Below are 27,777 nucleotides of genomic sequence, written 5' to 3' on the forward strand. Positions count from 1 at the left end.
GGGAGAACAGGAGGAAGTACCTGGCTCCTGGCTTTGGATCAGTGCGGTGCGCCGGCAGCAGCGGCCATTGGGGGGTGAACCAACGGAAAAGAAAGACCTTTCTCTCTGTCTCTCTCACTGTCTAACTCTGCCTGTCCAAAAAAAAAAAAAAAAAAGAAGAAGAAGCCTATATGGTACTTTCATTCTTCCAACACAACACTGATACCTATTGTGCCATCAAAAGTAACTTACACCACATCTGTAGCAATTATTTGCTGCAGTTTCTTTTTGTTTTTTTCCTATCATTGAAAAATTATGATAGCTGTAAATCCTAATGGTGATTTCTTTATTACTGAGAGTTTTTAAATATGATCATACTAATAACTTCTAAAAGTCACTATTTTAAAAGCTCTTATATTCAAAATTGCAAAAACAAAGCCGGAGGCATCACAATACCAGACTTCAGGACATACTACAGGGCAGTTGTAATCAAAACAGCATGGTACTGGTACAGAAACAGATGGATAGACCAATGGAACAGAATTGAAACACCAGAAATCAACCCAAACATCTACAGCCAACTTATATTTGATCAAGGATCTAAAACTAATTCCTGGAGCAAGGACAGTCTATTCAATAAATGGTGCTGGGAAAACTGGATTTCCACGTGCAGAAGCATGAAGCAAGACCCCTACCTTACACCTTACACAAAAATCCACTCAACATGGATTAAAGACCTAAATCTACGTCCTGACACCATTAAGTTATTAGAGAACATTGGAGAAACCCTTCAAGATATTGGCACAGGCAAAGAATTTCTGGAAAAGACCCGGGAGGCACAGACAGTCAAAGCCAAAATCAACTATTGGGATTGCATCAAATTGAGAAGTTTCTGTACTGCAAAAGAAACAGTCAGGAGAGTGAAGAGACAACCGACAGAATGGGAAAAAATATTTGCAAACTATGCAACAGATAAAGGGTTAATAACCAGAATCTACAAAGAGATCAAGAAACTCCACAAAAACAAAACCAACAACCCACTTAAGAGATGGGCCAAGGACTTCAATAGACATTTTTCAAAAGAGGAAATCCAAATGGCCAACAGGCACATGAAAAAATGTTCAAGGTCACTAGCAATCAGGGAAATGCAAATCAAAACCACAATGAGGTTTCACCTCACCCCGGTTAGAATGGCTCACATACAGAAATCTACCAACAACAGATGCTGGCGAGGATGTGGGGAAAAAGGGACACTAACCCACTGTTGGTGGGAATGCAAACTGGTCAAGCCACTATGGAAATCAGTCTGGAGATTCCTCAGAAACCTGAATATAACCCTACCGTTCGACCCAGCCATCCCACTCCTTGGAATTTACCCAAAGGAGTTTAAATTGATAAACAAAAAAGCGGTCTGCACCCTAATGTTTATTGCAGCACAATTCACAATAGCCAAGACCTGGAACCAACCTAAATGCCCATCAACGGTAGACTGGATAAAGAAATTATGGGATATGTATTCTTTAGAGTACTATACCGCAGTAAGAAACAACGAAATCCAGTCATTTGCAACAAAATGGAGGAATCTGGAACACATCATGCTGAGTGAAGTAAGCCAGTCCCAAAGGGACAGATACCATATGTTCTCCCTGATCGGTGACAACTGACTGAACACCAAAAAGGAAACCTCCTGAAGTGAAATGGACACTATGAGAAATGGTGACTTGATCAGCATAGCCCTGACTGCTAATGGACAACTTAATACATTATCCCTCATAGTATTTTTTTTTTGTCTGTTCTACTTAATATGACTGGTTTAATTCTGTAATTATCACACAGTTATTCTTAAGTGTTGAAAATTAACTGAAATGTGACCCTGTTAAACATAAGAGTGGGAATAAGAGAGGGAAGAGATGTATAATTTGGGGCATGCTCGGGCTGACTTGCCCCAATTGGTAGAGTTGGAAACATACCAGGGGATTCCAATTCAATCCCATCAAGGTGGCATGTGCCAATGCCATCTCACTACTGCAAGTGATCAATTGCAGTTCACAATTGATCATAATGAAAGGACTAAGAGTCAAAGGGAGCACATAAACAAGTCTAGTATCTGCTAACACCAACCGATAGAATAAATAAAGGGGAGAGTGATCCAACATGGGAAGTGAGATACTCAGCAGACTCATAGAATGGCGGATGTCCTAAATAGCACTCTGGCCTCAGAATCAGCCCTAAAGGCACTCGGATCTGGCTGAAAAGCCCATGAGAGTATTTCAGGCATGGAAAGCCAAGACACTCTGGCAAAAAGATCTCTGTGAGTGAGATCCCAGTGGAAAGAACAGGTCTTCAAAGAGGGAGGTGCCTTTCTCTGAAGGGAGGAGAGAACCTCCACTTTGACTATGACCGTGTCTAAACAAGATAAGAGTCGGAGAACTCAAGGGGCTTCCATAGCCTTGGAAACTCATAACTGGTGCATAGGGAGATTACTGATGCCATAAACAGGAGTGTCAATTGGTAAAGTCAACAACAGGAGTCACTGTGCACTTACTCCTCAGGTAGGATCTCTGTCCTTAACGTGCTGTACACTGAGGCTTAATGCTATAACGAGTACTCAAACAGTATATTTCACTTTGTGTTTCTATGGGGGTGCAAACGACTGAAATCTTTACTTAATGTACACTAAACTGATCTTCTGTAAAAAAAAAAAAAAAAAAAAAAAAAGAAAGAAAGAAATTATCAATTCCCAACTTGACTCTCACTGGGATTAAACATGACAATAGGTCTGATCTGATTTCATCATCATTTAAAAAAATCATCTATTATTTTTCACTTTATGTTTCTGTGTGGGAGCAAACTGTTGAAATACTTACTTAAGGTATACTAAGCTGATCTTCTGTATATTAAGATAATCGAAAATGAATCTTGATGTGAATGGAAGGGGAGAGGGAGTGGGAAAGGGGAGGGTTGTGGGTGGGAGGGACGGTATGGGGGGGAAGCCATTGTAACACATGAGTCGTACTTTGGAAATTTATATTCATTAAATAAAAGATTAAAAAAAAATTGCAATATCATTGACAAGCACAGTTTTATCACCTGACCTTAAAATTATATTTCTTTTCAAGCCGGCGCCGTGGCTCAATAGGCTAATCCTCCACCTTGCGGCTCCGGCACACCGGGTTCTAGTCCCGGTTGGGGCGCCGGATTCTGTCCCGGTTGCCCCTCTTCCAGGCCAGCTCTCTGCTATGGCCAGGGAGTGCAGTGGAGGATGGCCCAGGTGCTTGGGCCCTGCACCCCATGGGAGACCAGGAAAAGCACCTGGCTCCTGGCTCCTGCCAGGATCAGCGCGGTGAGCCGGCTGCAGCGGCGGCCATTGGAGGGTGAACCAACGGCAAAGGAAGACCTTTCTCTCTCTGTCTCTCTCTCTCACTGTCCACTCTGCCTGTCAAAAAAAAAAAAAAAATTATATTTCTTTTCAAGTGCTTTAATTTCATTTATTTTTTAGATTTAATCATTTTATTTGAAAGAGTTACACAGAGAGAGGAGAGGCAGAGAGAGAGAGAGGTCTTCCATCCGATGGTTCACTCCCCAACTGGCCATAACAGCTGGAGCTGCGCCAATCCGAAGCCAGGAGCCAGGAGCTTCCTTTGGGTCTCCCACGTGGTTGCAGGGGTCCAAGGACTTGGGCCATGTTCTACTGCTTTCCCAGGCCATAGCAGAGAGCCAGATCAGAAGTAGTGCAGCCGGCTCTCAAACCAGCACCCCTATGGGATGCCGGCACTTCAAGCCAGGGCATTAACCAGCTGCACCACAGTGCCAGCCCCTTTGATTTCATTTAAATCTCTTTATTTTGAAAGTGAATTCTTCAGTATACACACACACGTATTTAAATTTATGCAAATATGTGATATTTTCAAACTTTCTGTGTTCATATATGATGAGTTTATTGTACTAGTTTTCTCTGACAAGGGAGAGTATACATGCTATGACAGTGTATGCACAAACAAGACACATGTTCACCACCATCTTGGTATTAGCATGCTTCTGATCCTTATAAAGGAGAAATAATTAAAAATAATTTTTCAATTTCTTTAAAAACACAGTTGTTTTTCCTCTCTTCCAACAAAGGTAGAATATCTTGCATTTCTAGCTGGATCCTAATGAAATAGTTACTTTGTTTCAAGTTTTATGTTATTATAATAATTAATGTGACCCAATATTTTTAGTCCTCAATTATTTTTCACTTAATGTTACACAATTACACAACCTTCGGCTTGGAGATTGTCTTTTTGCAGGGGCCCAAGTACATGGATGCTGCTCACTGCCTCCCCAGGCATATTGGCAGGAAGCTGGATTGGAAGCAGAGGAACTAATATTCAAAATGGTGCTCTGATATGGGAGGCAGGCATTGCAAGTGGTGAACTAGCCCACTCTACCACAATGCCTACCACACTATTTTTTTTTTAAATCCAATATTTTATGACCTGGCCATTCCACTCCCAGAAATTTACACAAAGGAAATAAAATCAGCATATGAAAGGGTTATCTATACCCCCATGTGTTTTTTTGTTTGTTTAAGAGGCAGAGGGGGGGGGCTCTTCCATCTGCTGGTTCACGCCCCAGTTGGCCCCAACAGCTGGAGCTGCACTTATCTGAAGCCAGGAGCCAGGAGCTTCTTCTGAGTCTCCCATGCAGGTGCAGGGGCCCAAGGACTTGGGCTATCTTCTACTGATTTCCCAAGCCATAGCAGAGAGCTGGATCAGAAGTGGAGCAGCCAGGACACAAACTAGCGCCCATATGTGATGCCGGCACTGCAGGCAGTAGCTTTACCCACTATGCCACCGCACCAGCTCCTACCCCCATGATTTTAGCAGCTGAATTCACAATAGCTAAAATAAGCAATCAACCCAGATGTCCATCAACAGATGAATGGATAAAGAAAATGTGGTATATACATACGATACAATATTAGACATAAAAAAGAGTGGAATCCTGTATTTTGCAACAAAATGGATGCAACTGGAAACAATTATGCTCAGTGAAATAAGCCAGACCGAAGAAGAGAAACATATTTTCTCTGATCTGTTGTAGGTAATATGTAGAGTACAGAAAAAAGTGAAGTATATGAGCCAGGACTTGAAATGTCACCTATATGGGATGCTGGCATTGCAGGCAGCGGAGTAACTTGCTGTGCTATAATGCCAACCCCTGATTATTGTTTATAGCCCTTGTCTATACTGTGGAACAGTGATCTCTCTATTTCTTACTTGTTGAATTCTTTATTTAGTGGAGGATTAAAACTGTGACTATAAAATAAATTGACAGTGTTATTGCAAAAATTAAAAGGAAAGGAAAGAGGAGGGGGAAGGATAGGTAGGAAGTATCAATATGTGCTTAAAATCCTAAATATGAAATCTGTTCTCTAGATACATTTTTAAAAATCTAATTTCATCATCTGGTTTTATGATTCAGTTGTTATTTTATAGGCAATTCTAGAGAAATTTTGAAATTCCCAATAATGCTTAAAAGAATTCAGTGAGGAAAACAAAAGTTAAAATGAATCTTCAGTGTCTCCTCATTACTTTTATTCCCCTGAAATATAGAAATTTCCAGAAAAGTCTATCAAGCGAAAAGTTTCACTCTTTCCAGGTGGTATTTAAGATGCAAAAGCAGCCCCACAGCAGTCTCTCTCAGCTTTCCATTTCCCCAAATCAGGGTAAAGGAGTGTTTGAAGGAAGCAATGGTCATTATCGAAGTGGCAAGGAGACTGGCCTGATGCTTCTGCGGTAGAAGAAAAATCCAACCTAACTAGGATAGAAAAGATAAAAGTGAACCATAAAGGAGGAATGACATCACCCTTTTCATGGCCTTCTTTCTTTTTTTTTTAAGACATTGATTTATTTGAAAGAGTTTCAGAGAGGGAGAGAGGGGGAGAGGGGCTGGGGGCAGAGGGGTAGAGGGGGAGAGGGGGAGGGGGGGAGAGGAGGAGGGGGGGAGAGAGAGAGAGAGAGAGAGAAAGAGAAAGATCTTCCACCTGGCGGTTTACTCCCCAAATAGCTGCAATGGCAAGGGCTGGGCCAGGCTGAAGCCAGGAGCCAGGAGCTTCTTCCAGGCCTCCCACCTGAGTGTAGGGGCCCAGGGACTTGGGCTGTCCTCTACTGCTTTCCCAGGCATATTAGCAGGGAGCTGGATTGGAAGTGGAGCAGATAGAATTCAAACTTCTGCCCATATGGGATGCTGGCACTGCAGATAGTTGCTTAGACCACTGTGCCACAGCACTGGTTCTTTCATGGCCTTTTTGTGGCTTCTGTGCCAATATTCCTTGAGCCCATGATGTTGAGCTGCAAATTTCTGATATCTCTCATCCAAGGGGGAAATAAAAAGAGCAGTGGGGTCAGATACAGAATAGAGATTTAGGAGTCCAAACTGGAAACAGTCAAGGTATGAGATACAGTTTTACTTAACATCTGAAGATCAAGTTTCATTTATTTCATACCTTGTATAGACATTAATCAAGTGTGTCTATGTATGAAATGTTGGGAGACTAACAAAAAAGACCTCAGTGGAATCAATAGTAGCACTCTACTAATTATCCACTTCAGGTAGAGAAAGAGGGAGTGGGAGAAACTGGCTGTTTTAAAGACTACACTCAGACAAGTTGAAAGCCAGGTAGCTAGGTGAGGTCAGTGTCCAGACAATACCAACAAATTTTATGGGTTTGTCATTGGCATATAGATAGGCCCATGATACTAGTATAAATTAATCAAATTGTGCTATCTAAAGATGACTAATTCCAGAGCTATTCAGACCATCAGCTGATGATATCTTTGGACTCCTCTCCCAGTCAATACAGTGAACTAGTACAATACCCATTCTCAAACATTGCAATTACCCTCCTGGTGCTGCTGTCAAAAAGGTATTTTCAATTCCAGATGGCATTACTGCAGAAAAATCCAGAAAGCTAATACCGTGTTTTGCAGGTACTCTGGCTGTCAAAATGTTGCTTAATTCTTTTGTTTGATACTCTTAATTTTTATAGTCAAAATGCTTGATGTAACTCAGAATGTTCTGTTGTTTGATACCCCATCTCACTTATCTTCATGAAATATCTTTCTCATTTTTAAATTAATCCAACACACTAGGCAGAGTACCTGCAAGCATATCCAGTCTCACAGATCTTCACACACACACACACAAAACTGTAATATTACCCTAAGTCAGCTCCTGGTTTACAAGTTAAATAGTAAATTGCCCACTCATTGTTGGCACAGGCAGCAATTTTCCACTTGTAAAGACATTTGCAAGGGTAAAAAGTCAGTTGTGCAAACATCAGGCAGATTTCTTTACATTAATTTGTATTTTCCTCCTCAGCTGAAACTCAATACCATTTGAATTCAAGTGCCTTAATTTTAATATGTCTCTAAAAATAATCTATGTAATTTATCATTACTCATTAATTTCATTTCATAAAAATGTTTTACAGCCAGCTCCGTGGCTCACTAGGCTAATCCTCTGCCTGCGGCGCTGGCACACTGGGTTCTAGTCCCGGTCAGGGCACCGGATTCTGTCCCGGTTGCCCCTCTTCCAGGCCCACTCTCTGCTATGGCCCAGGAGTGCAGTGGAGGATGGCCCAAGTCCTTGGGCCCTGCACCCGCATGGGAGACCAGGAGAAGCACCTGGCTCCTGGCTTCAGATCAACACAATGCGCTGGCCGCAGGGTGCTGGCCACGGTGGCCATTGGAGGGTGAACAACAGTAAAGGAAGACCTTTCTCTCTCTATCTCTCTCTCTCTCACTGTCCACGCTGCCTGTTAAAAAAAAAATTAAAAGTAAAATGTTTTACTTCATACTATTATAGATGAAGTAAGTATAATGAAAAGGAACATCAGGATACTCACAGAGTAGTAAAACAAAAAAATAATAAATTATTACTGTTGAAAGCATAACCAAAATGTAATGTTACACAGAGGGGTGTGCTACAAAATCTACAGTCAGTAGACATTTCTAGTATCATGGGGATGATTGGGTATTGAAGCTGTTTAAGATTTGTTGAAGAAACAGATAGGAGAAATGACTTTCCAGAATTATATAAAAGCATATGCAAAAATACTAAACTGCACCTTTATCTAAACTGTTCCTCTGAATGTTTGACCTTTGGCCTCAATAAAGTATTCACTATTTGCTTCTGAATAAGCTGTTGGTAGCTGAAAGGGGAAAAAAGACAACTTTTTAAGGTAAAATAACAAATAGCGAAAGAAAAAGAGAAGTGGCATCGTGGTTTTCCATTTCATCAATTCTGTTCTTGGTAAATTCTCATGTAAAACATCAGTTCGTGTGGAGTGAGCCTTTGGTGCAGAGCAGTTAATCAGGCTACCTCTTAGGAAGCCCACGTCCATATCAGAGAGCCAGTACTCCAGGCTCAGTTTCAGTCTCCACTCCAGCTTTCTGCTGATGCATCCCCTAGGAGACAATAGCTGATGGCTTAAGAATTTGGGTCCTTGCCACCCATCAAAGAGACTGGAAATGATGCCTGTTTTCTGGCTTAATCCTAGCTTATCTCTGGCTGTTGTGAGCACTTGGAGAGTGAATCAGCAAAGGGAGATCTCTTTTTCTGACTTTAATATATAAATAATAGTTTTTAAGAATTTTAAAATATGAATTCACAGTAAAATATATTTTAGCTAATTTTTTTACTTTATCAATTAAACAACTTTAATACGAAGTTTCAACCCGGTCTGCACAGAAGTATCCCATTTACTTTCTGAAAAAAATAATCCCTGTGAGGTACCCTTCAGTACTCTGGCATGATTTGTCTGGACTTCATTGTTGGCACTCAAAGCCCACTGGATACATTCACATTCCTCCCGAACCAGCTAATGGCTCTCTACCCTCAAGTTGCAAATCCACAGTTTCTGTAGAGGCAAGATAGGGTTTTGCCTGCTTATTCTCTGCCAATGTATTCCTGTTCAGCCAGTTTTGAGTCTGGTTGACAAACAACCTTAGCCACTAATTGTCTTAGCAACTACTTAAGCTCCATGAAGAAAGGAACTTCTTTTTGTGCTTCATTCGTTGTTTTAATTCCGATCAATGGAACAGGAAGGTCCTGGCAAATGGAAGTTTTCTATACCTGTGTGTTAAATGAATGAGTACTGACTTGGCTGGTTATCCTGCTGGGAGCACAGAAAAAGAAAAAAAAATATGAAGCAAGTATTGGAGCAATAAAGGAAAGTAACTCCTAAAAAAATAGATAATTTGACAATTTATGCATTCATTAAAGATACTTGTACTAATCCTGAGAAAAATTGCACTTTTCTGCGATCTTTCTGGTCCAATCCAGAAGTCGTATAGAATTGAAAGAAACAGAAACAAAAATTATGCAGGTCTAACACCTAGGATGTAGGGCCTTTGTAATATTCTTTATAGAAATGAACTACTTCTAGTCCAAGGAGTGGTAGATCTATAGAACACTCTCTCTCTCTCTCTCTCTCTATATATATATATATGTATATATAATATACAAAATAGGTTATATATAATTATAATATAATATAATTAAATATAATATATGCAATTATATATTATATATACACAAAAATAATTTTGTAACACAAGAAGTGAGCTGACCTTGGAGATCATGATGTTTTCAGAAATGCTCTCAAAGTAGAGTAAAGGTTATCTGAAAAGAACATTCCATCGGTAGGGCAGTTTAGCAGTAACCAAAAAAAAAAAAAAAAAAAGAATCATAAGACAAGTCAGTTAGGAGACACTAAGTCATTAAATAATATTTGAATTTATAGTTACACTGAAGAACATCTCAATATAAAGAAAGGAAGCTATAACAAGGATAAAAATCACAAGTGTCATATAGTTGAATTAAAATCAAGTCCAGGATCACATTTTTAAAAAGCTACATATTTGGTGATCTGTCTCTCAGCATCTGGGTTGAACCACCTTTATTTATTCATTCTTCAAGTGATTCAAGGTAGAGAAGAAGTTGTTACATGTGTACATATAAGTTATTATAAAATGAGCAACGATTAATTTATGCATTGGCAATAGTGACAGTTCAAATAATAGCCTAAACTTAGGAAGAAAATCATAATTGAAATACAAAAATTTATGAAGATCTATTACATAGTATATCAATATAATGAATGGTATCCCTTGAAGGAATAGTGAAACTTGCTTTCAGAAATATTTTGGGGGTGTGATTGTTTGTCCTGTTGGTTAATGCCCATGTCCCATATCAGATGCCTATGTCCCATATCAGCGTGTCTGGATTCAATTACTGCGTCTAGCTCTTGATTCCAGATTCCTTCTAGGAGACCCTGGGAGGTAGCAATGAGGGTTCAAGTAGTTGACTTTTTGCAACTCACATGGGAAACCAGGATTGAGTTGACTCAATCTTGGTTGATGCAGACTTGGCTGATGCAGACTTTGCTAATGCAGACATCTGGGGACTGAATCAGTGGGTAGGAACTCAAGTTTCTCTCGCTCTCCCTGCCACCCTTGCTCAAATAAATTAGAAATTCACTTTGGCCTAAATCAAACAAAACACTGACCTCTCATGTGACAATGACTGAAACCAGCACTTACATAATGCACTGCTTATGTAAATATAAATCAAGGGGATTCCGCTGAAGATCTTACATGTTCTTACCATTAACACTACCTTGGTCTTTCAAACTTGAATCATAATCTCCATACATTCCTCTTGTTTCTGTCCTGTGTCTATAACATTTCCAGTGGAACAACATATCTAAGTTTCTTTTCTTTCTTTTGTCTCTCCCACTCCCTACACCCACATTGTTAGAATCCTAATAGTCCCACTATAGATAATAAATGTTCACCCCTACGTGTGATGCTGTCTCTATCCTATCAATAGTAATTTATCCATTTCTTTGCAAGCAAAAAATTGCCTCCTGGTTGTTTTTGACTTACAACCCAGAACTTTCCTCTTTTGAACTTGACACCTCTCCTTGGATAGTCACTAAATTAAAGCAACACTTTTTTTTTTTTTCAGTAGAAAGACACCTTCACTGAGTCTTTGGCTGAACTCTAACAGAAAAGCAATCACCTAGGGCCAAGGCCAGGCTTGAAAGGACAGAGATTTCATTTTTTACACAGGAAGGGCATCTGCCCAGTCTAATCACCACCATCTGTTAGCAGTGCTTACATGCTTCCTTGTAAATTTTTGTTTCCCTTAGCTTAGTCCTTTCATTTTGAATACTGAGAACTCTAGTTTTCCCTCAAAGTCCTTGGGGGAAATGTTCCCACTGGCTCCCCCTCATGTCAAACTGAAGACAAGATCGGTTAACTTAACAATGCTAATATCCACAGTGGTAAGCATTAGAATCCTGAGCTCAAAAAAGAATGCATACATTTCCGTAGTTTCCCAAGACTATGTTTATATTGATTTTTTTTCTCCTGGTATTTGTAGTCATTTGGGAAGTGAACCAGTGGGTGGAAGAGCTCTCTCTCTCTTTCTCAACCTCTCTCTCTCCCTTTCTCTCTGTGTGTGTGTGTGTGTGTGTCTTCCTCTCTCTCTGTAACTCTGCTTTTCAAATAAATATATAAATGGTTAAAAAGAGAAAAAAAGGATTTGAAAAGATGTAAACGATGTGGTGTACAAGGAGATGAGAAGGGTTGGCTGTTTAGATTTCCTCTGGACCATGTATTTTCCAGTGTCTGGAAGGAGGAAATTGGGGATGACTGTGCAACTAGGCAAACACCCAGTGCAGCATGATTCTGGCTCAAAGGAGGAGATGAAGTCTAATCAGATTTTGCCATCTGCTGAAATATAGTAGTTCAAACACCTGAGACATTGAGGAAACTGATGTGCCTCTTTCTTAGAGATCAGTACAGGTATGGGTTTCTATCTGGTATTTTATGTACAGTTCAAGGAAACCTATCTTGGGGAACATGATTTATGGCTCACCAGATGCCTTCAGAACTTGATTTAGACATCAGAGTTAAGTTGGTTTCAGCAGTAGAAATGAGTTTATTTGTTCCTCTCCTATAAATTAACTGACTAGATGAATGGAAATAATCATTACACTCAGACTCTTAAAATGAAAATTTAATTCACATGTGCGAGAAGCATAGTCAACAAGAATCAATGATAGGCTGGCGCCGCGGCTCACTAGGCTAATCCTCTGCCTTGCAGCGCCGGCACATCGGGTTCTAGTCCCGGTCGGGGCGCCAGATTCTGTCCCGGTTGCCCCTCTTCCAGGCCAGCTCTCTGCTATGGCCAGGGAGTGCAGTGGAGGATGGCCCAAGTCCTTGGGCCCTGCACCCCATGGGAGACCAGGATAAGTACCTGGCTCCTGGATTCGGATCAGCGCAGTGCGCCAGCCGCAGCGCGCTGGCCGTGCCGGCCATTGGAGGGTGAACCAACGGCAAAAGGAAGACCTTTCTCTCTGTCTCTCTCTCTCACTGTCTACTCTGCCTGCCAAAAAAAAAAAAAATCAATGATAATCTCTTTCTTTCCTCCAATATTTTTGTTTCAGAGTAGGACAGAATCACATCAGTGTTCTCCAGGTTGTGGGGCCCACCCTGCCCTGTACATGTTGGGAGGGCTTTTTCTTGAATAGTGGCTAGGCTACTGCTGAGTCCCTGACTATGAAAATAATTCAGGTGCAGGACTTAATCTTGCCAGCAGATATGCATATTACAGTATACTAATTACAGTAACCCCAGCCTGAAGCCTCAACTTCTACTTATCCTTTGCAGTGCTTCTATTGTCAAATATAAAGCACTGTTCCTTATAGTTCCATCTCAGTAAGATTGCTGCCTAATTATGGAATTATGTCCAGCTAGACGTTTCCTCATTTACCGCTTAAGGCTTACTTATTAGAATCAAAGGTTGCTCTAAGTTGACTCAATTACTTTTAGTGTTTAGTCACACTATCTTTGGTTCTCATCTTGTAAAAAGTACAGGGTTATCCTTAAATCATGTATATGAAAGAATATCTTCTAAACAAAAGAAACTCATTATCTAATTCTAAAATACATTCAGCTTGATTTGCACACTAAGACAAGTAACTAATTACAATTTTTATAAAGTACAAGTTAGTATCCAGAATAATATGCACACATTTTATTTTGTATAATGCAAATTACCAAATAAAATAGATGCTATATTATCATTTAAACCATATTAATACGTAGAACTACCTTAAAACTCAGATGTACTTACAGTGTAGTTTTATATATGGGTAGGGAATGTTAACAATTCCAATATCATTCCCAGCTCCAAAGCACAATCACAGAGCAATGCTCTTCTTTATCACTCCATTAAGTTTAATGTACACCCACATTTCATGATTTAATTATAGCCTTAGTGTCTTCAACATAAAGAATAAGTCCTAAAATTAACTTTTTATTGTACAATAAATTCATTTTATATTTACATATATACCATCCATACAAGGTTATTACCCATAGCATCATACCAAAATTTTCTAGTAACTGTTCCCACCCTTAACCTTAATAATTTATAGTTTTATTATCTAACTTTTGATTCCTATCTCACCACTGTTTGTATAAAGGAGCTTCAAAAAACTCGTGTAAAAACAGAATTTAAAGATAAGGTTTATTTTCCAAAAACGTTTTGAAGTACTCTCTTACATATGCATAATCATAATTTACAAGTAAACGTGTGTTATTCTGTTATGTCCTTTGCTTACTGTGTCTTCCCTCTTGACTTTATTTCTATTTCTTTCTCTAATAACTCTAGTGATCAGATTGCGCAAAATGCATGCACAAGCACAGTCATTTTCAAAATGTCAGTATGATATTCTCATTCTAGTGACATGAGTGTGATTCTCATGTAAGGGATAACGTTTTTGTATATTTTTTAGTTCTTTTACATAATATGGTAGACATTCTATAGTCCAAAAATGCGTATTACATGCCCTAGAACTTAGTAAAATTATTAAGTGCCTAGAAACATCATATGTTTATTGTTTTGGAAATTAAAATTAAAGTTAGCAGTACAACTGTCCGTTTCATTTTACCCTGCTGGTAATATTCCTATTCTCAGATGAGCATCTTATTTCCTTATTATTGATAAGATGTCTAATAACATAGACTTTTTCATTTAAACACAATTAAGGCTTTGAGATGTGAAGTTACATTTTCCTTATTAATATATCAGTTTTCTAATGAAATTTTCTATCTATGTGTTAAAGAACTTCTAGAAAATCAAATTTTACTTAATTTTTAAAGAATTACATAGCATTTCACCCATGAGTTTCAATGACCTATGTTTTCATAGAAAAATTAAATAATTTAAATTCTCTTTGAAACAATACTTGAGCCAGTAGCTATGACCCTTAAAGGCACCTGGTTATGAAATTCTCTTAGAAAAGGCTCTAGAAAATCCACCCATAAAGCTTATACGTTTGTTCTCTCTCAGGCATCTTTTTTTTTTTAACTTTTATTTAATGAATATAAATTTCCAAAGTACGGCTTATGGATTACAATGGCTTCCCCCCCATATCGTCTCTCCCACCCGCATCCCTCCCCTTTCCCACTCCCTCTCCCCTTCCATTCACATGAGGATTCATTTTCGATTCTCTTTATATACAGAAGATCAGTTTAGCATACATTAAGTAAAGATTTCAACAGTTTGCTCCCACACAAACATAAAGTGAAAAATAATAGATGATTTTTTAAATGCTGATGAAATCAGATCAGACCTATTGTCATGTTTAATCCCAGTGAGAGTCAAGTTGGGAGTTGATAATTTCTTTTTTTTTTTTTTTTTTTACAGAAGATCAGTTTAGTATACATTAAGTAAATATTTCAACAGTTTGCACCCCCATAGAAACACAAAGCGAAATATACTGTTTGAGTACTCATTATAGCATTAAGCATCTTTTAAGATGACACAGTAACCTCAAGGCTGCCTGTCGCAGTTTGACATTTCCCAGAATAAGAAGAAATGTGTGGCCTGAGGGAAAGATATTTAATACTAGTACAAGAAAATTAATTAACTTGTTCTTCCAAAATGTAAAGGATGTCCAATACATCAATTGTATGGAAAAAGAATGAATTGTGAAGAGGAGGAGGAAAGACAGTACCATTTTCATGGCTCTTTTATGGGTCTGTGTGCTGGCATCTCCAAAGCCCTTGGCGTTGAGCCGCAGATTTCTAGCATGTCTCACCAAGGACAGAAACAGAAGGAGCAATGAGGTCAGGGACAGAACAAAAGGGATAAAGTAGGTCAAGTTACCAAGAGACAGAATTTTAACATGGAAACTACTTCTTTCTTCTGAATTCAAAGTCTTGTTACCTTTATCTGTGATGTAGATAGTCAATAAGATACCAATAAACTTATCTATCCACAGAAAATCAAATATCACCAAGAACAATGAGAACAGAACCAGTCCAAGAACTACTCTGTCCATTCTCCACTTAAGCCAGAGGAAGAGGGAGTGTGAGAAGTGGGCTATCTTGAGGAAGTAGAAGATGCTGAGGCAGGTGGCAAACCAGATGGTCAAGTGATTAGTCATTCTCCAAAGGATATGAACAAGTTTTTTTACTTCAAAAGTAGAATATAAATGTGGATGGAGTTCTTTTATACACGACTGTAACAATAACATGAACAGATTACCAATCCTAGAGATGGCCAAGCAGGTAAGGATGAGGTCAGCTAAGGAGATCTTTCGGTTCTGGACGGATTCAGAGAAGTTTACCAGTGAAATGAACACGTTCCCCAACATTCCAATTATGCATTCTGCCATAATCAGTGTCAGAATGATTTTACCCCCTGCAATGAACATTTTCATAGGGAAAAAAATCCAAATTTGTAATATTCTGTCATTGATCAATTTTTACAGAACAGCATTAACTTTAGAAACTTCGTTGCTTCTGTTACAATTTCGTTCTTGATCCAAACCACCATTTGTAGGATACACTTTCATGTAATCCCAGCGCTGATCCAGAAAGAAGCCACTGAAGGATGCAGTCATAAACACATTTTAATTTCTTTGAAAGAGTTACTGAGAAAAAGAGAAAATATAACGAAGTTCATACAAAGGGAAAGCAGAAATAATGAAACATAACACAGATGGAGTAACTACCAATACTACTGGGAGGGACAAAATGGAGGTGCCATTTACCTGCAGTGTGGAAGATACTCAGAATTTCATGAAGTAACTGAAAAGTCACATTTTGGATTGTTCAAGTGATATATATGTGTGTATATATATATATATATAAAGTGATATATATATATATAAAGATACCAAAATTGAAACTGCTTCTCTGAAATTAAAATCCTGTCATTGACGATTTGTTTTCAGTCCAAATGCTCTTCAGGTGCCTCAGAGTCGCGTGTTCACAATTAAAATCATTTCCCAGTTTGCCTTTTACTTTTGTACATGTTTGGCTTGTTTTAGCCGGGGACATAATCTGTGCATTGAAACTTAACAAGCAGGGAGAAAATAGTTTCAGGTGATAACATTGAAAGGGTAAACAAAATATCTGTTCTGCATTCCAGGAACCACAACAAATGACTATGAAAAGCAATAAGGAAGAAGAATCTATGAATCTGGGTGAAGGATTTAAGGACTAGAAAAAGGAAAGGAAGTCTGAGATGACTTTCAATCCTCTCCTGTTGCACCTGAATGCATGGAATACTGTAACCTACAGGAGTCACTAGAGGAAGGTTTAGAAGCCACAGGGAAAGAGAAAGAGGAGGTGTTAGAAGATGATTCTTATTTGAACATTGGGGGTTCCTGTAAGTCATCCTTGTAGTAAACTGCAGTAGGCACTTGAATATTTGTGGATATATTTCTGAAAAGTAATTGGAGAGGCAGGCATTGTTGGCATAGTGTGTAAAGCCATTGCCTGGGATGCCAGCATCCCATTTGGTCATCTCTTGGCTGCCTCTCTTATGATTGAGATCCCAGCTAATGTGCCTGGGAAGGCAGCTGAGTACAGGATGAGCCCCTATACCCACATGGGAGGCCAAAATCCTGTCAATGATATATTTTTCTTTTTTTTTCTTTTTTGACAGGTAGAGTTATAGACAGTGAGAGAGAGAGACAGAGAGAAAGGTCTTCCTTCCGTTGGTTCACCCCCCAAATGGCCACTATGGCCAGAGCTACACCGATCCGAAGCCAGGAGCCAGGTGCTTTTTCCTGGTCTCCAACGCGGTTGCAGGTGCTCCAACCACTGCGGTCATCTGGGGAGTGAACCATTGGATGGAAGACCTGTCTCTCTCTCTGCCTCTCCTCGCTCTCTGTAACTCTGACTCTCAAGTAAAAAATAAATAAATCTTTAAAAAAATAATACTAGAGGCTAAAATATTGCTTGACAATGCCGTATACAACAAAGATTACTTTCGAAATTGTATTCCCTGACCTTATATGAAATATCATCAAAAGCTGCCAGGAATGGTATGTTTACCAATTTTTAATGCAATCCTGTAAAAGAAAAATAGTAAAGATTATACTTAAAGCCTCCTTATTATGTTATTCTCTTAGAAAACATTCTAAATGATTTGCTGCTCTCTCTCAAGCATATTTTAAGATGACACAGTGCCCTCAAGTAGTAAGCAAAAGAGTAAGATAATAAGAATTGCAGTTTTAAGAAACCACAATAGCTGGAGAGTTGAGAATGGATAGTAAGGAGACATTTGATCATGAATTCTCATCAAAAGGCTGTTCCAAGTAACTTGATTCTAGCGTTAATCAGAATGATGGGTCAAGATGTACAAAACTGAAAGACTTTTCAACAAAGTAAACTTTTGATGAACATGACAAGAATTTTTTCTGGAGAGAGTATGGGAGAGTAAGTTAAAAATTGTACGTTCTTGTTCATATGAAATGCCTTTGGACACTGTCATTTATTTTCTTAATTTGGTTACATGTCTCCTCTCCCATGACTATGTAGTGCACTATAGTAAAAAAAAAAAGTGTTTGCCAAAAAAAAAAAAATGCTTGCCTTTGTTCATCTCTTTTCTCTTTATTTCTGTTTGTTATTTCTTCTGAGAAAATTACTTACATACTTATTTAAGTATTTTAGAGTTAATCATAATTTTTCAGAAGCCAAAAATGGCTTAAATCAAAGGAAATACATTATCAGATATAAACACACTGGCACACATTTCTGATGTTATTACCATGTTAATGAACTAAATGGAATTCCTCAAATTTGGAGGATATATTTGGTAGAGTTTGATAATATGTAGACATATAAGAATCTTGAAAAATTTCAAGGAAATTATATTTTATAAAAAATTATGTATGGATTTCAGAAAATTTTTTCACCAAAATAAACTTATCTTTAAATTCTTCTTCATGACTGTTTTGAACTATCATTGCTTATATTGCAGACATCTATATAATTGCCAAATTCATTACAAAATCCCTTTGTTTACTCATTACTGTGTCTGATATTAAAACTTTTGATCAGGAGTGATCATTTAGCCTAGTAATTTTTATATCTACCTCCCAAATTAGAGGGCTTTTTTCAGTACCTGGGTCCAACTTCTAAATCCACCACCATCCTACTGCCCCCCGATGCAGATGGTGAAAGCAGCTATAATGGGTCATGTAATTGGGTTCCTGCCACTCATGTAGGAGACCTGCACTGAGTTCTTGCTTCCTAGCTCCAGCCCTGGTCCAGCTATGGCTATTGCAAGGATTTCGGGAAAAAAACCACACACACACACAGGGAATGAGAGCACCCAGCCTGTCTTCTCTGTATTTAAAACTTAAATAAAATTTCAAAACATTAATTATTTTTGTATTTCTAAGTCTACTACCTATTTTTCCATATGTGTATGTTTTTAACCCTAAGGTATTATTTTGTTATACATAGCTTAACGATGGATTTGACTTTGTCATACAAATGCAGGGGAGCTGCAATTCGTGAGAGAAATTAACTGGAATCAAAAGTATTTATAGAGGTGACTAACATTTACTCTTATAAATGATATCATGTTATTTTTCTTGTTTATTTGCTTTTGGTTCTTTTCTTTACTCTCCTGATTTTGCTGGGTTGGTGAGGATTTTATACTGCATTTTCTTTATATTCAAGTGGCAAAAAATGGTCTGAGTTGTGCAGTATTTCTGATTTTCTAGTAGTTACCATTGAATTTTTCTACATAGACATAAATCCATGATTCTTTGTAAGCATACCAAATTTAATGAGGTCTACTATACGGCTCCTACTACATTTTATGAAGGCAGAGAGGTTAACTAGCAAGGAGGACCTGAGGTTACTAGTCCTTTGCTTATGCCCTGCACGTAACATCCACACCACCCCCTTCTGGGAAGCACATAGCCATAGGTTCAATCATTTGGTCACTTAGACTGGCACCAGTGAAAAATAACCAACCAGTGATGGCCAATAGTTTATTATAAGGTTATTGCAATAAGTTTGCAAGGCATTAGAATCTGTGCTTGATATAAAAATGCATGCATTCCTTATTGTTTCAGTGACACATTTAGATTTTTTAATATTTAAAAAACTGTAAAAGTTTTGGTTTTCAGAAAGACGAGGAAGGTTGCCTATAATGTTGTCCAAAAACTTTTCAGATCAATTTGTTCTTCTGAAGCTGTCTTAGGGACTATGTAGATTACTCTAGACAGTGAGTCATCCAGTGTCTGTAAAGAGGCAATTGGGAATGACAGTGCAATCAAACAAACATCCCTTCAACCATGACCCTGGCCCAAAGGACATGGGTCTAATCAACATTTTGTTGGGAGAAGCCACCTGATAAGACCATGTAAGCCACCTGAGACATTGAGGAAATTGATTGCCTATTTATCAGTGATCAGTGTAGGTATGGGTTCCTATCTGGTATTGTCTGTAGAGTTCAAGGGAATCGGTTTGGTGAACGTGATTTATGACTTATCAGAGGTCTTCAGAACTCAACTTGTTCATGAGAGATATGACAATTTCAGAAGTAGAGGGGAGTAATTTATTCACCTCCTCTAAGTTAGCTGGATGAATGGAAATCAACATTCTACCCAAACATTTAAAATGAATATTTATTTCGCATTTCAGAGGAGTGTAGGCAACAACAATCAGTGATAATCATCTCCTTCCCCCAACACTTTTGTCATGAGGTGGGGCAGAACCACGTCAGTCTTTCTTCTCCAGGTTGCATGGCTGCTGCAAAGCACATGTTGCAATTGGCTCTTCCTGGATTGTGGCTTGGCTGCTGCTGTGCCTCCTGCTATTCAAATAGTGGGGGTGCAGGGTTGATCTTATTTGCCATGCAAAGGTGCAGATTACATTATTTACAATTATCCAAACTATTGTTTCCACTTCTTTTACTGGTCCTTGGCTGTGCTTCTCTTGTAAACAATGCGGTCCTATTCTTTATCATGCCATCTCTCTGAGGTTGCTGCCTAATGGTGAACTTATTTCTATTAGAGGTTTCCTCAGCTACACCTAAGGATCACTTATTAGAATCAAAGGTTGCTCTAAGTTGCCTCAGTTGCTTTATCTTTTAAGCAAAGAAATTTTGATTCACAGTAAAAGCTAAGTATCTTTGTTTGCCTCTTATTAAAGCATACAAAGTTATATCTAAGTCATTAATATGTAAGAATATCTTCTAAAAAGAAACTCAATATCTAATTGTAAAATATAATCAACTTGATTTGTAATTCTCTTTACCAAGAGAAGATGATTACAACTATAATTTTTGTTGAAGTACTAAGCATCCAAAATAACATATACTCACTTTATTTTGTATAATGAAAATTAACAAATAACAAATGCTATATTATAAAAATATTAATACATGGAAGCACCACATAATTCAGAAGTACTTTCAGGTTAATCTTACAAATGGCTGGGAGAGGGGCCAGTGCCATAGCTCACTCGGTTAATCCTCTGACTGCGGAGCCGGCATCCCATATGGGCACCGGGTTCTAGTCCCGGTTGCTCCTCTTCCAGTCCAGCTCTCTGCTGTGGCCCGGGAAGGCAGTGGAGGATGGCCCAAGTGCTTGGGCCCCTCCACCCACATGGGCAACCAGGAGGAAACACTTGGCTCCTGGCTTTGGATCGGTACAGTGCTGGCTGTGGCTGCCATTTGGGAGGTGAACCAACGGAAGGAAGACCTTTCTCTTTGTCTCTCTCTCTCACTGTCTAACTCTATCTGTCAAATAAATTAAAAAAAATGGCTGGGAGATGTTAATAATTCTAAATCATTCCCAGCTCCAGAGCATAGCCAGAGTGGTACTCTTCCATATGATTCCATAGAGTTAATTTATATGCTCAAAAATACCTTTAAGAGTAATTTTTGTCTCTCTAACACAATATCAAGAATAAACCCTGAAATTAATCCTTCATTGTCCAGTAAATCCATTACATGTAAATGTATACCACCTATACAAAGTTATAACACTTACCATCATATTCAAAATTTTGTACTAAATTTTTCCACCATTAAACTTTTTTAAGAGCTTTTATTTAATGAATGCAAATTTCATAGGTACAACTTTAGGAATGCAGTGGTTCTTCCCCCTAAAATCACCCTCTCACCCCCACTCCCATCCTACCTCCTACTCCCTCTCCTATCCCATTCCTCATTAAGGTTCATTTTTAATTAACTTTATATTCAGAAGACCAAATCTATACTAAGTAAAGACTTCAACAGTTTGTAACCACACACACTCTCAATGTATAAAGTACTGTTTGAGAACAAGTTTTGCACTTAATTTTCATAGTACAACTCATTAAGGACAGAGGTCCTACATCAGGAATAAGTGTACAGTGACTTCTGTTGTTAATTTAACAATTCACACTTTTATTTATGGCATCAGTGATCATGAAAGGTTCTTGCTATGAGCTGCCAAGGCTATGGAAGCCTTTTGTGAACACAAACTCCATAAGTATTTAGAGAAGGCCATAAGCAAAGTGAAGTTCTCTCTTCCATTCAGAGAAAAGTACCTCTTTCTTTGATGGCTCCTTCTTTCCACTCCCACCATTAACCTTATTTGTAATTTATGTAGTAAATTTTCCCTCCCTTAACATTGTTAATAATTCATATTTTCCATATCAGAACTGTTTATATAAAGGAACTTCAAAAAGTTCGTAGAAAAATGGAATGAAAAGATAGTATGCTTTTTCCATGAACTTTTTGAAGCCTACTCTCACATATGCATATTCATAATTAATAATAAATGTGTTATTCATTTAAAACTGCTTGTCATCTCTTAACCTAATGTTCTGTCAGTTTCTTTCTCAAGACCCTAGTAATCAGACTGCAAGAAAATGCATGCACCAAGACAAATGCAATCATCCTCAAATCTAAGTATAATCTTTACACAGTACAAATATAAGTATGATTCTCACATAGGGTATGAGTCAGTGTTTTTTAGTTCTATTATATAATATGATAAAAATTCTGCAGTCACTGTGAATATGCATATTACATATACTAGAATTTAGCAAAACTAATAAGCACCTAAAACATAATGTTTATTTTTGGGGATTCAAATTAAGATTCACATTATAAGCATATGTTTCAATTGTTTGGTACCACAAATATACTGCTATGTTCACATAAGTATCATATTTCCTAATAATCAACAACACCTAGAATAAAAACCATAGCCTTTTCAGTTAAAAAAAACTAGGACTTTACATGTTTCTTATTATAACTTTAGTTTTCAAAATAAATGTTCTTTCCACATATTAAAGAACTTCTTGCTAATCAAGTTTATATTTTTCTTCATTTCTAAAGTATTACTTGTCCTTATCCATGTGAGTTTCAATTACTTATCTTTTGCATATGAAATTAAGCAATTTAAATTCACTTTAAAATAATGTTTGAGAATTAAAATTTCCATGGCAGTGCTTTAAACAAAAATAATTACTTTCCAAATTATATTGCCTAACCAGTTATGAATTATCAAAAGCATCTTAGTCAAGTATCTTCAATCATACTTAAAGGAAGGAAGTAGGAGAAAAAAGAACAGTGAAAGCGATCCTCAAAGCCTCATTATTGTGTTATTCCCTAGAAAAGACTCTGGAAAACCTATCCATAAAGCTAAAAGATTTGCTCTCCTCTCTCAGGTCTCTCTGAAGATGACACAGAGCCTGAAAAGCTGCCTTACGCAGCCTGGTGTTTCCCATAATCAGCACAAATGTGTGCCCAGAGGGAAAAATATGCAATGCCAATATAATAAAGACAAGTAACCTGTGGTTCCACCATGTATAGAATATCCAACCCATCAGTTGTGAGGAAAACCAATGCACTGTGAAGAGGATGAGAAAACACAACACCATTTTCATGGCCCTTCTGTGGGCCTGTATGCCAGCATCTCTGGAACCCATGGAGTTGAGCTGCAGATTTCTAGTGTGTCTCACCAAGGACAGAAATAAAAGAAGCAATGAGGTCAGAGACAGAACGAATGGGATGAAGTAGGTCAAGGTGAGACTAATCAGGGTGTTCACATAAAGACTTCCATTTTCCTCTGAAAAGAAAGTCAGATTACTTTTATCTGTGATGTAGAAGTACAAGGTGTCAGTAAACTTATCTAGCCACAGAAGTTCAAATATCAGCAAGAACATACAAAATGTAATCAGGCCAAGAACTACTCTGTCCATTCTCCTCTTTAGCCAGAGGAAGAGGGAGTGGGAGAAGTGGGCTATCTTGAGGAAGTAGAAAATGCTGAGGCAGGTAGCAAACCAGGTGGACAAGTGATTAGTCATTGTCCAAAGCATGTTTGTAGATGTTGCTACTTTGTAAGAAGCATATAATTGTGGAGAGAATTCTAGTATACATGACAGGAACAACGACACCAAGAGATAACTGAACCTAGAGATTGCCAAGCAGGTGAGGATGAAGTCAGCTAAGGAGATCTTTTGCTTCTTGATCCATTCAGAGCAATTTACCAGTGTGATGAATACATTCCCCAGCATTCCAATTATGCATTCTGCCATAAGTAGTGCACGAGAGATTTTATCCCATCCAGTGAACATTTCTATAAGAAAAAAATCCAAATTTGTAGTATTCTGTCTTGTTTATCAAATTACATCCAAATGTTGCAGAATAGCATTCACTTTAGAATCTTACCGTCTTTGTTTTGTTGTAGTTCCAGGCTTGATCAAAACCTCCATTTATTGGGTACTGCTTTGCATGCACCCTTGGAAATTTTTTTTCTCCATTTTTATTTCAGTCCAGAGTTAATTGAGACGGATCTAAAGAATGCAGTCTCTCAAGTCTTCAGGCAAACATTTTAATTTCTTTGAAAGAGCTACTAAAATCGAAACCAACTGTTTTTGTGTCTGTTTTTTTTTCCATGGACAGGAGCCTGTGTTTTCCACTTGTGCTCATGACTTAAAGGTTAAAGTCAAGTAAGTTAAATGCAAATATGAGTCAGATACTTTTTCACTGGCTTGTACTTCCCTCCTCACTTGGAATATTACACCACTTGGAATCAAATGGCTTTGTTGTTTTTCATAGACAGCTCTAGACATGATCTACATAATTTAGATATTCAATGAATACCTTTTGTGAGTGCCTGCTATGTAACTGGACTTCTACAAATATAAGGTACTGTTATTTCAAAAAAGAAAGTTGTGTGAAAGTCATACAATAGTGAAAGTACAAAGGAACAATGAGACAAAGTAAATAAAATATAATGCAATACAGCTGTGTAAGCTCCCAGTACTATTCTCGAGGAGAAAAGGGTAGCTAACACTTGCCTGGAACCTGCAGATACTCATAATTTCATGAGAAACTAACAAGTCATATTTGGGTTACTTGAACAATATTCCAAAAGATACCAAAATCCAAACTACTTTTCTAAAATCAAAGTTCTATAAATGATAATTTGCTCTAATTTCTGTCTAAATGTTCCTCATGGATTAAAATTATGGATTTTATTTTTGGTTTATATATCAGCAAACACATATTCTATTAGTATTTTGAGTATGATTCATGTTGTGCTACTAAACAACCAAAAATTAATTGAATAACTGAGAAATTTGGTCTTTCAATGTTATCACTTTCTTTAATTAAACTCTATTAAATAACTTTTAAAATGTTTATTTCAGAGATGTGGGAGAAGATGAGAATGAAGGAAGCAAGGAAGTAAGGGAAAAGAAAAGAAAGGAAACAGGTGAATAAGATGGGGGAAGAGGAAGAAAAATGGAATTTATGTCTATAACAAGCATTTAAGAAGTAGATCAAGTAAGACTGCATATTAAATCTGAGGAACACAAAAGGAAGGGGAGTCTGAGATGATATTTGGTCCTCTCCTTTTGCACCTGGATGAATGGAGTACTATAAACTACAGGAGCCACTGGAAGAACAGCAGGTTTAGAAGCTAACAAGGAGGCAAAAAAAGTTAGAAGAAATGAATTCCAGTTTGAACATTTTGGGATTCTCTATGTCATCCAAGTAGCAAATTGGAGTAGGCACTAGAATAAATAGGAATATGACTCAGAAAAGGAACTGGGACTCTACATGGAGATTGGGAATCATTTGCACATATTTTTCTCCAAAAGAGAAGATGAGCACCAAGGACCCAGGGGAACACCAGAGGATTCGATGATTGTTTACAGCCCTTGTCTCTTCTGTTGAAGAACAGTGTTGTTGCTGATTTTTTCTTCATACTATTTGTTGAACTCTTTTACTTGGTATAGGGTTAACTATATGATAATTAAGTAAACTAAAAATATATCTTTGTAAAAATTAAGAGTGGGAATGTGAGAGGGAGGAGAAAGAGGGTTGGAGCATGGGTTGCAGGGGAGGTTAGAGGGAAAGTACCATTATGTTCCTAAATCTGTATATATGAAACTACATGAAACTTATATAAATTAAATAAAATTTTTAAAAGTTTTAAAAAGAAACCAAAGGAAAATTAAGAAGCAGTCAGGTGTAAGAGGGAAGCCAAGGGTGGAACCAAGACAAAGTGTATTCTGAACAGAGGGCTCCACTCTTCCAAATACCAATGAAAGGTCACTTTCAAAGCTGGACTGTGTCCAAAGTAAACTTACCAACAACTAAACTGAAGAGTAGGCAAAAAGCCTTAGATTAAAGAATCAATGATATCTCAATAATAAATCATTCAAAAACCAATTAATATAAGTCAACATGTGGAAAGATTAAAAAAGAAACAACAAAAAAATCAACTCCACATCTATTCCTGCTAGGCATTCTTAGTAAACAGGGAATAGGATGACATCTTTCTTTTCTTTTCTTTTGTCTACAAAACCCTAGAACAAATGTGATTCCTCTCAGTGATTCACAGAAGTCATTCATCTTGCATCTGGGAGCAAACCAGTGGTCACCATGCCTGGTTTTGGATGTTTTCACCAATCACATGAAGACAAGAAAAGACATAAAAAATAAAAACTATAGAGCAGAAACCATCATGGTTTTATTAATACAAGAAAACAGATTTCATAGGAAAAATCTAAAAAGATAATTATAATACTTCCCTCCTTTTCCCCTTCTCTCAATCTCCCTCCTTATTTCTTTTCTTTAATTTTTACAAATACATAATTTCAGTCCAATCTATAATCACAGACATAATGTACCACTAACCATAATATTCAACAAGTAAAAAAGACCACATTCCACAGGAGTATAAATAGGGGCTAAAAACAACAATCAACTCAAAAGATCTCTGTTTCATTCCCATACATTTTTGTATTTTATATTAATCACTATGTATCATAGAAAACATATCTGTCTTTTTGGAACAGATTTATTTCATTAAGCATAATGATTCTGATTGCAACCATTTTGTTGCCAAAGACAAGATTTCCTTCTTTTTTTAAGGCAGAATAGTAATCCATAGTGTGTGTGTGTGTATGTGTGTGTGTGTATATATATATATATATATATATATATATATATATATATACATTTTCTTTATCCAGTCATCAGATCATGGACATCTGGGTTGATTCCAAATCTTAGCTATCACAAATTAAGTTACAATAAGCATGTTGTGCTGATAACTCTTTCATATGCTGATTTCATTTCCTTTGGGTAAATTTCCAGGAGCAGGATTGCTAGGTCACATGGTACATCTATTTTCAGATCTCTGAGGAATCTCCCTACTGTATTCTACATTGCTTGTACTAGTTTACATTTCCACCAACAGTGTAACAGTACCTTTTTCCCCACATCCTCACTAGCATTGTTTCTGATTTTTAGATGATAGCTATTGTAACTGGAATGAGGTGAAACCTTATTGTTATTTGCATTTCCCAAATGGCTAGTGATTCTGAGCATTTTTCCATGGGCCTGTTGGCTATTTGCAGTTCATCCTTTGAAAATTCCCTGTTCATATTCTTTGCCCATTTCTTAACTGGATTGTTTGTTTTGTTGTTGTTGAGTTTCCTTAGCTCTTTATAGGTCCTGGATATTAATCCTTTATCAATTGCATAGTTTAAAAATATTTTTCTCATTCTATTGGTTACCTCTTCACTTTGTTGAGAGTTCATTTTGTTGTGCAGAAACTTTGTAGAATGGTGTAATCCTATTCATCTATTTTTGCTCTTAATGCCTGTGCATCTGAAATTTTTTCCAACAGTCTTTGCCTATGCCAAGGTCATATAGAGTTTCTCCAATGTTTTCTTCTAGTAATTTGATGGCGTTAGGTTGTAGATTTAGATCCTGACCCATTGTGAGTTGATTTTTGTGTAAGGTGTAAAGTAGGGTTTGTTTCATACTTCAGAATATATAGATTTGATTTTTTCAGCACCATTAGTTGAAGAGTCTGTCCTTTCCGCAGGGATTGGTTTTTAAGTCACTTGTCAGTTGTAGATGTGTGAGTTAATTTATGGGTTTTCTATTCTGTTCCATTCGTCTACA

General features: G+C 37.5%; 2 protein-coding genes across 2 annotated transcripts; both read right to left on the reverse strand.

The window, feature by feature from the left end:
- Nucleotides 1-14,494: 14,494 nt before the first annotated feature.
- On the reverse strand, nt 14,495-16,141 carry LOC100346501 (taste receptor type 2 member 42). The gene has a single exon (XM_008249407.4). It carries the CDS (start codon nt 15,764-15,766, stop codon nt 14,837-14,839), a length of 930 nt encoding a protein of 309 aa, XP_008247629.4. The 5' UTR covers nt 15,767-16,141; the 3' UTR covers nt 14,495-14,836.
- Nucleotides 16,142-21,495: 5,354 nt separating this feature from the next.
- LOC108175453 (taste receptor type 2 member 42-like) lies at nt 21,496-25,758 on the reverse strand. Its single transcript, XM_070048456.1, has one exon. The coding sequence runs from the start codon at nt 23,925-23,927 to the stop codon at nt 22,953-22,955; it is 975 nt and encodes a 324-aa protein (XP_069904557.1). The 5' UTR covers nt 23,928-25,758; the 3' UTR covers nt 21,496-22,952.
- Between the last annotated feature and the right edge of the window lie 2,019 nt (nt 25,759-27,777).

Source organism: Oryctolagus cuniculus, chromosome 9 (genome assembly GCF_964237555.1).
Source record: "Oryctolagus cuniculus chromosome 9, mOryCun1.1, whole genome shotgun sequence".
Classification (NCBI taxonomy): Eukaryota; Metazoa; Chordata; class Mammalia; order Lagomorpha; family Leporidae; genus Oryctolagus; species Oryctolagus cuniculus.